General features: G+C 41.2%; 1 protein-coding gene across 2 annotated transcripts in view; it reads right to left on the bottom strand.

The window, feature by feature from the left end:
- Positions 1-12,080, bottom strand: part of jhy (junctional cadherin complex regulator) — an 82,553-nt gene that overhangs the window by 35,917 nt on the left and 34,556 nt on the right. For both annotated transcript variants that reach the window (XM_048615387.1, XM_020530724.2), the window contains exon 4: positions 212-331. In XM_048615387.1, the coding sequence (XP_048471344.1) occupies positions 212-331 (120 nt within the window). The remainder of the gene's footprint in view (positions 1-211; positions 332-12,080) is intronic.

The raw sequence follows: 12,080 nt of genomic DNA, 5'->3' as shown, positions 1-12,080 counted from the left end.
CCAGCTGAGTTTCTGGTCAATAGTAACCCCCAGGATGCTGACAGTGGGGGATTCAGTGATGGTAACACCATTGAATGTCAAGGGGTGGTGGTTATATTGTTTCTTATTAGAGATGTCCAGGCCTTGTTGCATTTGAAAATCGACTGCTTCAGTAACTGAGAAGTTGCAAATTTATGGCATATTAAAATAATAAGACTGTAAGTAACCTAACCTGCAACTTCTGTGCCTTTTGCTTCCACTTCATTTCAATGGTACTGCTCTCCTCACCATCCACAACATGTTGGATAGACTGATCAGTATTCATGAGTTTGGAACTTTTAGCAGAAGATAACTGTGAAGGTAAACAAGTGTTAGTGTCATTGAAAAATGCAAGAAAACATAAAGTACATACTGAAACAAAAACAAAAATTGCTGGCAAAATTCAGCAGGTCTGACAGCATCTCTGGGAAGAAAGTAGAGTTAATGTTTCAAATCTAGTATCTCTTCTCATAAAGTTTTAGAACAGCAGTTTCACACCATTTAATATATTTGAATGTGGAGAAATGACAAGAGGTTGGTTTTGCATAAGGTTCAGACAAGAGGTGTACCTCAAGACTGCAACTTCCAAATTTTCACATTTAACTATTAACATATGCTTCCTGCAAGTTACTATTTGATTTGTGCATAAGTAACGGAGTGCCATTAGCCTCATTGTTAATTTCACAGCAAAATCCAGTCCACTGTGAGACAACTGCATCCACATTCAGAACAGTATAAAAACCTGAGAATAGTACTATCATTTCACATACACGTTCACAAGACAACAATCAACAAATGCAAATTAATTATGTGAAAGGTCACAGGGGCATTCAATTTGGAGGATAAAGAGAGTGCTTAAATAAAGCACTTCAGGAATGAAGCAATAATTATGTATTTTTAATCAGTCTTCAATAATTCACATTTGCTGAGATGAATGCACATCACCAATGATGTCTAATTGAAGCAGAATACTCCTTACAATGATCATCCAACCACTTAATTCAATGTTTGGAAGGTGCAGCTGTTATACCCATTGGACCCAATAAAGTGAATTGTGCAGCACATTAACTTCAGAAAAAGAATATCAACAAAAAAAAATTGCCACCTCACCTCCTATCACCCCTCCCCCCACCCCCAGATGGATGTCAAATCTAAACAGATATTGCCATTATCATAAAGGGGTCATTTTAACTGCGAGTGTAAATTGGATTGTTTGAGATAGGGAAGGGGGTGTGTAGAAGAGAGACATTCCAAATGTGCCCAACTATGGCAGCATGGTTCAGATGATTTTAACTTGCAGGCTTCATGTGCATGCCACTGTCCCTCCTCCCTGCCTTTCAAACTGGGTGAGTAGAAGACTAGAATACTACAGCAGAAGCCAGGGTGCAGAAAGCTGCCGACTGGCACGAAAGTGTGGCTAACCATGAAGAAAGTAAGTCTCATTGCAGCTATGATTTCCTGTCTGGTTGTGAGAAGCAAGACATTAACACAGAAAATCATAAGTAAGGCTGGAGAGAAGGACTGGTGAGACCAAACTCTTTCAAAGTTCCTTTCTCCAGTATTCCCCTTCAGGTCAGCATGCTTACTATATTATGGTAATTTTTTTAAGAGCTTATGGTGTTTTTAAAAGAAACGCCCTATTTCTAATGCTTCAAAGACTTTTAATTGCTAATATGAGTTTGTGGGGTGCATTGGAGGGGCGTATTATTAATTGTTCAAGCTTAGTTTTAAATACATTTCTGAGCATTTCCGTTACAGCTCCCACTTTAAATTCCTGTTGATACAGGTTTTATGCCTGTAGATACCACCAAGCATATCCTGGATAAGTCCTGGTGCATAGCGTGGCACAGCATGAGCTTGATAGGAGATGAGAGCAGGAGCAGAGATACAATGAGTGTCAGGTAGCAGAAAAGAGTGTGGTCTTACCCTGGTGGAATGCAAAACCCGCTTGCAGCATCACTGGCTGTTCCTCTGGATCATAGAGAATGCACTGATATGAGAAGTGGCCTCGGACCAGACTGTCAGGTCTAGTGTTGTAGCTTCCACTGCCAGTGCTCTGGGAAAAGGACACCCCTCCTCTATATAACCTTGTCCACCTGGACTACAGGTCCTCCTCAGAGAACTGTGGCACCATTTTCTCCTACTTCTACATTTTCTGAATATATGTTCATCATAATTTGAAATGCATATAGGCCTTTAAATATAGATGATAGTCTTTCATATCAAATATCTGGTAAGTAGATTTTCCCAGGAAAAGAGCATGGAAAGATGGAGGGAGAACTGGCAGAAGAGAGGTTTACCTATCTAACAAGGTAAATTTGATAAGATATGACAGGAGATCTTGATAGGTCTCAGGATGAGAAACCCTCCAAGAAACTTGACAAAATTGACACATCCAAGAATACTTAAGATTCTGCCTGTTACATTTCGTAAATAAGGGAGAAAAGATGAGGCAAGGCACAACTCACTCTGGTAGCTAAAAGTGAATCAGAAATTAAACCACTAATTTGAATTAGGTTTATTGTTACATGTACTCACATGAGTACAGTGAAAAGTTTACAAGTTGCTACTTAGGGTGCCATCTTAGGTACAAAGGTACCTACGTACAGAATCTTAGTTACAAAATAGAAAAATAAAGGAAAACAAAGTTTAAAAAATTAAACATTACAGTCCTTCTTACTAAAAAGTGGAAAAAAATGAAACTGTACATGAAAGCCAGAATAGCAAGTACAGCACTGAATAACTCCACCTAAAGTATTTGGAAAGACATCTGTACAGGACCTCCTTAGTGCCAAAGTAATTAATACTTGCTGAAAATAAGTAAATAATGTAATATTTTCCTAACCAGCTGCAAGAAGTACAAGAAATCTATTACACTTTAGCTTAATCATTTCCTTCTTGAATGTTTTCTTTATTTACTAGTTTATTGCTCCTGCATTGTATTTCAGCAAGATTTTGTAAAATACAATTCAGCAGAACTTCTCTAAAAAGCCTTATACTGTACCACCGCTTATACTAAAAAGCTTAAAATCAATGTTTGCTTAGACTTAACTAAAAAGATGCCTTTTGTAGCTATTTGGAATGCATTTAAAAAGTCCTCCAATAAGTCCTTTCGCACTCTGTAGTTTCTTCAGCACTTGTATCCGTATTTATTCCATGAGGATCTTGCTATGCCACAGGTGAATTACAGCTTAGTTACTATGTGAACTGAGTAGGCAGCTGGAAAGTTCAAACAAAAGTATGATCCACTAAAATGTGTTCCAGAAAATTTGGGGAAACATTTTTATTCTAAATTGTGAGACTAATTTGGCTTGTTATCTCCCTTCTTTCTATTTATTGATTTAGTCATTTAATTCCTACTGAGTATTTGCTGATTAAATTGGAAACCTCCTGTTCAGCTGCAACTATTTGCCCATTTATGAATGTAAAATATGAATCAGCTATGTGTGACACAAAACATTGCAGGCAAAACTACCAGACCTGTCATGTAGCAGAATTGTTTGCCGGACATGAGCATCTCCAACACACACTATCGTGCACAACCATACCAACTTACAATATGCAGGAATTGATCAGTATTTAAAAAACAAGTCTAATCAGGGAAAAGTATGCATTATGTATAAAATAAGATCATGCTTTACTTATGATATTGTGCATAAACCTGTAATCAGTGCAAGGAATTAGCAAGTGTTGTTTACTGAAAGATCCCCCTTAATATCAAACACCATCAGCAGGAAAGCTGTTTATTCTACCTGTTCCTTTTTTGCACAGGTGATGTCAATTTTAATTCTAAAATCCCACAAAATGGAACATCTTTCATTGTTTGAATTCAGGAATGCAATGTTGCAGGTGGAACTGAGGTAATTCAATACAAGTTGGCGTACTATTCATGTTCATCTGAATAAGTGAATATAATTATGAAATAATGATTACAAGAATGATATCCATTATTTAAAATCACTTCTGTACTTTATAAGTTTATTTTTCTAAAATGCAATGGAATGGTTCAAATGTTCATTCCTCTCTATTGAATGAAAATACACTATGTTCAGAATTTCAAAATACACTGTAGTCATAACATTGAAAAATGTACACTGCTTGAAAGGACTCCCAGAGGCAGCGTCTATTTCAGGTGTTGATTGCTCAGACACAATCACAACATAGTTCCTCATTATCTCTTTCACTGTGACGCAGGCCTCAACCTCTGCCCATGTTTCCTACAACATCTTTTATGAGCTATTCTAATAATACCAATCAAATTGAGAAAATGATCAAATGAAGTTACATTTTGAGCATCATAAGCTGTGTAATGTTCTTTCTGTTAAATCGAGTCCGTAATTACTTCTCCACAGAGCATATACAACAAAGCTAGCAATCATGGCATGCTATTATCCGAGGCTTGGGTACTGAAATCTGCAATAGGACTTCAAAGGCTCACAGTTGTTGAATTGCATTTGGCTGCTATTGTGGGGGCTTGGGCAATCTTGATTAGATGTTCATACTAAGGCGAAGCATGCTGCACTGAGAGCCCAGGCCTTTTGGTCTAGAGCCAATGAGCCATTAATAAATTGTACATTATGTCTTCCCACTTTGAAGTGACAGTTATTGGTAAGGGAAGGAGCTAGTTTAAGTGCAGCTGAGGTAGATATACAGCTACATTTATTATCAAAAGAAGTCAACAGGTTCTTCTCGAATAACATGACTGGAAAAGTTGCTGCTTTATGCAACAGCAAATTCATTTTTATAGATTCAATATCAAGCTTATATGTTGCTAACAAACTGATGTGATAATCACAATTATTTTTCTTCTAAATGTAACTTTAAAAGCCAAAGTAAAATGAAGCAATAACCAGCAATCATAGAGCAAAATTGTGTTTGTTCAACATGGATAACTTCAAAGAAAAAAATCCACAGAAAGAAGAGACAATTGTTTAATATAAGTAATTAGTTGCTTGGAGACCACACTGTGTAAAATGGTTGGGACTGACTTCATGCACATCTGTATTACGCAATTATCCTTTACTCACCATGTTTTGATGAAGAAATAATGCTGCTGTACTCAGGCAACTCAACTGTTGTTTCACCTTTTCTCTCTAAAATACTGTCTGTCATATTTCATTAGCAAATAGAATCCAATTGCTATATGTGTTATGAGTAAATTAAAACCAAAAGTCCTTAAAGGGTTTTGTGGCATTGCAGAAGTATGTATATCTCTGTCCAAGAAAGTTCAGGTTTCAGTCACAGAGGTGTTCAGAACAGGTCCAAACAGTTTGATTAAAAAAAAACACAATCCTGCATCATCTGCAACTGGTTGACACAGTAGTATCAATATTTACTCCAAAAATAATTATGTTTTCTTTTATTCATTCAGGGGTGTAGGCTCACTGGCTGGGGTAGCATTTATTGCCCATCCCGAGTTGACTTTGAGAAAGTAATGGAGACCTGCCTTCTGGAATGACCACAATCCATTTATTGTAGGTATAGCCACAACGCATCAGAAAGGGAGTTCCAGGATCTTGACAGAGTTGTTCTGAAGGAAAGACAATGTATTTCCAAGTTCGGATGGCGAATGGCTTGGAGGGGTACCTGCATGTGGCAGTGCTCCTAGGTATCTGCTGTTCTTGTTTTTCTAGATAGTAGCATTCACGGGTTTGGAAGGTGGTATCTAAGGAGGCTTGGTGAATTTCTGCAGTGCATCGTGTAAATGGTTCATCGCTGCTGCTATTGAGCATCAGTGCTAGAAGGGTGCGAATGTTTGCGGATGTGGTGTCAAGTTTCTTGATGCAAATACACCCATCAGGGCAAATGGGAAATATTCCATCAAACTCCTGACATTTGGTTTGCAGGTGGTGGACAGAATTTGTAGAGTCAGAAGCTGAGTTATGCACAGCTGGACTCCCAGCCTCCGGCCTGCTGTTTTAGCCACATTACTTACACCACTAATTCAGCTTAGTTTCTGGTAAATGGTAATCCCCAGGATGTTGACAGTGGGTGGTTCGGTGATGGTGATGCCATTGAATGTCAAGGGGAGAAGGTTAAATTCTCTCTTAGAGTCACAGAGCACGGAAACAAACCCTTCAGTCCAACCAGTCAATGCCGAACATAATCCCAAACTAATCTAGTATCACCTGCCTGCTTCTGGCCCATATCCTTTCAAACCTTTCCCATTCATGTAAATTATGTGCCACTTGTCAGCCCAAACTTGGATACTGTCCTGGTCTTGCTGCACTTCCATATGGACTATTTTAGTATCAGAGGAATCGCAAATGGTGCTGAACAATGTGCAATCAACAGCTAAGATCCCACATCTGACTTTGTGTTGGGGGGAAGAACATTGATGGAGCAGCTGAAGATGGTTGGGCTAAGGGCATTCCCCTGAGGAACATTGCAGAGATGTCTTGGAGCTAAGATGTCTGACCTCCAACAACCACAACCATCTTCGTTTGAGGCAGGTATGACTTCAACTGACAGAGAGTTGGAGCACTGATTTCCATTGACTCCAGTTTTGTTAAAGCTCCCTGACGCTACATTTGGTCAAATGCTCCCTTGATATCAAGGGCAGGCATTCCCACCTACCTCTGGAATTCAGTTATAAGACTGTAAGGCGTAGGAGCAGAAGTAGGTCATTCAGCACATCAGGTCTACTCGACAATTCAATAAAATCATGGCTGAACTGTTAATCCTCAACTCCACTGCTCTACTTTTCCCCATTAACCTTGATATTTAGACTGACTAAAAAAAATCATTCTGAGCCTTAAATGTACTTAATGACCCAGCTCAACAGCCCTCTGTGGTAAAGAATTCCACGATTCACTACTCTATGAGAAAAGAAATTCCTCTTCTTGTCTTAAATAATCAACCCGTTATTCTGAGATTATGCCCTCTGGTCCCTAACTCTTCCAGAAAGGCAGACAACCTTTCTGCATCTACCCTGTCAAGTCCCCTAAGAATCTTGTATGTTTTAATAAGGTCGCCACTCATTCTTCGATATCCAATGAGTATAGGCTCATCTACTCTCCTCATTAGACAGTGCGCCTCCATACCTGGCATCAGCTAAGTGAGCCTTCTGTGGACTGCATAATAAAGTTTACCTTGTGTGTTCAAAATCATAGAATCTTGTGACTTTATTCTCTTTGTAGGTACCTGGAAACTCAAACTTTGTCTAGTTTAGACAAACAAAAAAGTTACTGGTCCCTAACCGGAACATAATCTAAGTTTATGGTCTCCTCTGGAATCAGAACAAAGCACAAAATGAGACCTCTAAAAAAGGGAAAAATTGTTTATATATACATGGCTAACGGAGGCAGTGGGTGTTGAAATTTTGCAATTATTTTAAGTTGGTTTGACATTATTTATGCCAAATCAATCTTGAAGTGACACATCAATATGACTCTTCTTGAGTTCTCTGCCCAAGGACACGTCTGACCCATAGAAACACATCTTCACACCGGTAAGGCAAGGAGGTAAATCCCAAATCCACCACAACCAGCTCTCTCCTGCTCTTAATTCCTGTCATTCGTGTATGTTGGAACATATTTGGACATGTTATAATCACACCCTCTTATAGTCTATGATTGTTAGAGGGTGCATGTTGTCTTGCAAAGTCATGCACACACTAACAAAACATACTGATATCTCCATTAATATTATTTGATTTTTTAGTATTTTTACTGTTTTTCTTTTGTAATTAATTTGTCATTGGAATTTATCAGCAATCAGAAATGGGGCTTCTCAAATTTCAAACTTTGATTCTAAAGTTAAGAGATGTAAGTTGAGATCAGAAAAATGTTTTGCTCAACTGACTGCAAAGTAGTTATAATGAAGTGCTGTATTGTACATGGGTGTTTTGTATGTATGAATGATAAGAAGAAAAGCAATTTACTGAGTAACATCTGAGTTGGTCAATCTAATAATAATCTTATTATTATGATCCTAAACTGTAAGCACATACAAACTCTATTGAAATCAATGCTGTGCATTTTCTTTCGGTAAAATTCATTGAGCTTGCAATTAATTATTGCAACCTAGCAAGATAATTAACCTACAAAATGATTCATCTATGACAATTTGAAAAGCTTTCATCACTGCAACAACTGCAGCTTGGATACTGTGAATGGTGTTAGTTTGGATAGGAAATTAAGAATTACGCATCAATTAATATCAGCAGAACCACAGCCACACTGCAATGTTTTCTTACATCAGATATAATTGGCACTTGAATATGTAAATATTGGTGATAGAGGACATTATCGCCCTGCTGAGAACAGATAGAGGCTAGAAACAATGACCAAGCTCTTTAATAATATCAAAAAAATTGTAGAAATTCTCATATTCTCTCTTGTTCTCGTAGTGATTAGAATCCTAGGATTAGAATATCAATGTAACAGTACAGAGTATGTAAAATACAAACTCATGGCCTGGCAATGTGCTAACATTGTACTGTCACACAGAGATACGAAAAGGAGGGAAACAACAGACTTTTAAATGAAATATTTTTGCAAAGAAAGATTGTTTTAATTTGGAAAACAAAGCAGTATTTTCAGTTGAGATACAGATCTTGAGAAATACAACACAAGAGTACCATACAGTCCTCGTGCTAGTTGACACCTTCTAGGTGAGAATTGGCCAATCGGTATATAGAGGGTAAAATACAAACATTTTCCATGCATTTCCTGAAATTTAGTGTTTGAGCTGCAATATGTACACATGCACAACAGATTAATCAGTTAAGGGGAGGCAATAGCTGAGTGATCGGTAGACTGTTAATCCAGACACTTGGGCAATGTTCTAGCGTTCAAATCCCACCAAAGCAGATAGTGGAATTTGAATTCAATATAAATCTGGAATTAAGAATCTAATGATGACCATGAATTAATTGTCAGAAAAAAGAAAACATCTGGATCACTAATGCCCTGTCAGGAAGGAAAATATTGTCCTTACCTGGTATGGCCTACATGTGAGTCCAGACCCATAGCAATATATTTGTTTCTGAAATGGCCTAGCGAGCAACTTAATTGTATCAAACTGCTCCAAAGCAAAAATAAAGGACATGATTGACTGCGATGCCCGAAACTACAGCAGCAAACACATTATTATTAATCCTGATACAGTCATACTCACCTCTGAAACCTTATATACAATGTCTCAAAACATCATCATCCCTGGGTGCGTCCTAACTCACTGTCAGGCCAGATTCACCAGAGGCATCACCACTGGAAATCTTTAACATTGACTCCAGACCAGGTCAAATACAGGCAAAGGTTGCCTGTGCTGATTACTAGCTTTTGCCACACTGTACCTTCAGCTGAGGAATCAGTTCCGTTCCATGTTTAACATCACTTAGAGCCAGCACAGAGGGTTGCAAGGGCACAGAATGTACCCTGGATGGGGAATTTCACTGTCTGTCTTCAAGAATCACTTGGTAGCATCACTACTAGCTGAGTTTTCTGTGTCCTATAGGACAAGGTTGCTAGACTGCAGTCTGTGACAGTGTAATATATTCAGGAAACCTGGCTGGAAAGGAACATAGTTTATTGCTGAACACCAAAAATAGAGCCCGTATTTGTGGTGTACATAAACTAGTTCCAGCCTGGATCAGACAGTCTTTTCAGGCCCATTCCTCTACCTGCTTTATAAAGGACTCAGGTGATGGGTTCCAGCTGGGCAGGCCATTGTCTGTTACCAAGAGAATTCATACTCACCAAATTCCACAAGAAGATTAATTAGTGATTCCCCATAGGCCCTGTAGGGATTATCACTTCCCTCCCCCTCCAAGTCCGAGGGGTCCTCATTGTCTCCTGGGACGATGGGGCCTCATGCGTTGCTTTGCCCATGTTGCTTTCTCGGTCTGGTCAGGCGGGTTGGGTGTTGCATTTAATAATTTACGTGAACATTATGGCTTAGGGAGAATATTACAGCTTCACTGAGGGAGGGCACCTTGATGGGCTCATCCGGAAAACTGATATGGGTAGAGCTGAGGAAGAGGAAGGGTGCAATCACTTTGATGGGGTTGTACTAAAGGCCTCCCAACAGCCCGAAGAACAGAAAAATATAAAAACAACACAGTTGTTATGGTGGGTGATTTTAACTTCCCATATATTGACTGGGACTCCCTTGGTGCCAAGAGCTAGGATTGGGGGAAGTTTGTAAATGGTCCAAATAGGAAAGGGGCCATATGAGATAACAAGGTGTAGAGCTGGATGAACACAGTAGGCCAAGTAGCATCAGAGGAGCAGGAAAGCTGACGTTTTGGGCCTAGACCCTTCTTCAGAAATGGGGGAGGGGAAGGGGATTCTGAAATAAATAGGGAGAGAGGGGGAGGCGGATAGAAGATGAATAAAGGAGAAGACAGGTGGAGAGGAGACAGACAGGTCAAAGAGGTGGGGGTGGAGCCAGTAAAGGTGAGTGTAGGTGGGGAGTTAGGGAGGGGAATAGGTCAGTCCAGGGAGGACGGACAGGGCGAGGGGGCAGGATGAGGTTAGTAGGTAGGAGATGGAGGTGGGGCTTGAGGTAGGAGGAGGGGATAGGTGGGAGGAAGGACACGTTAGGGAGGTGGGGACAAGCTGGGCTGGTTTTGGGATGTGGTTGGGGGAGGGGAGATTTTGAAGCTTGTGAAGTCCACATTGATACCATTGGGCTGCAGGGTTCCCAAGTGAAATATGAGGTGCTGTTCCTGCAGCCTTCAGGTGGCATCGTTGTGGCACTGCAGGAGGCCCAGGATGGACATGTCGTCTAAGGAGCGGGAGGGGGAGTTGAAATGGTTCGCGACTGGGAGGTGCAGTTGTTTAGTGTGAACCGAGCGTAGGTGTTCTGCAAAGCGGTCCCCAAGCCTCTGCTTAGTTTCCCCGATGTAGAGGAGGCCACATCTGGAACAGCGGATACAGTATACCACATTAGCAGATGTGCAGGTGAACATCTGTTTGATGTGGAAGGTCTTCTTGGGGCCTGGGATGGGGGTGAGGGGGGAGGTGTAGGGGCAAGTGTAGCACTTCCTGCGGTTGCAGGGAAAAGTGCCGGGTGTGGTAGGGCTGGAGTGGAGTGTGGAGCGGACAAAGGAGTCATGGAGAGAGTGGTCCCTCCGGAAAGCAGATAAGGGTGGGGAGGGAGAAGTGTCTTTGGTGGTGGGATTGGATTGCAGATGGCGGAAGTGTCGGAGGATGATGTGTTGGATCCGGAGGTTGGTGGGGTGGTATGTGAGGATGAGGGGGATTCTGTTTTGGTTGTTATTGCGGGGAGGGGGTGTGAGGGATGAGTTGTGGGAAACGCAGAAGACACGGTCGAGGGCGTTCTCGACCACTGGCGGCGGGGGGGGGGGAGGTGGGAAGTTGCGGTGCTTGAAAAACAAGGACATCTGAGATGTTCGGGAGTGGAATGCCTCATCCTGGGAGCAGATGCAGTGGAGGCAAAGGAATTGGGAATAGGGAATGGCATTTTTGCAGGAAGGTGGGTGGGAGGAGGTGTATTCTTGGTAGCTGTGAGAGTCGGTAGGCTTGAAATGGATATTGGTTTCCAGGTGTTTGCCAGAGATGGAAACAGAGAGGTCCAGGAAGGAGAGAGAGGTATCAGAGATGGTCCAGGTGAACTTAAGGTTGGCGTGGAAGGTGTTGGTGAAGTGGATGAACTGTTTGAGCTCCTCGTGGGAGCTCCTCGAGGCGGCGCCAATACAATCATCGATGTAACGGAGGAAGAGGTGGGGTTTAGGACCAGTCTAGCTATGGAAGATGGATTGTTCCACGTAACCTTTAAAGAGGCAGGCATAGCTTGGGCCCATGTGGGTACCCATGGCCACCCCTTTTGTCTGTAGGAAGTGGGAAGAATTGAAAGAGAAGTTGTTGAGGGTGAGGACGAGTTCAGCTAAACGGATGAGGGTGTCAGTGGAGGGTGACTAGTCGGGCCTGCAGGACAGGAAGAAGTGGAGGGCCTTGAGGCCATCTGCATGGGGAATGCAAGTGTATAGGGACTGGACGTCCATGGTAAAGATAAGGTGTTGGGGACCGGGGAATCGGAAGTTTTGGAGGAAGTGGAGGGCGTGGGTGGTGTCACAGACATAGGTGGGGAGTTGC

This window comes from Rhincodon typus, chromosome 32 (assembly GCF_021869965.1).
Source record: "Rhincodon typus isolate 14 chromosome 32, sRhiTyp1.1, whole genome shotgun sequence".
Classification (NCBI taxonomy): domain Eukaryota; kingdom Metazoa; phylum Chordata; class Chondrichthyes; order Orectolobiformes; family Rhincodontidae; genus Rhincodon; species Rhincodon typus.
The sequence above is the reverse complement of the archived record's forward strand: the minus strand, read 5'-3'. Positions and strand labels throughout refer to the sequence as shown.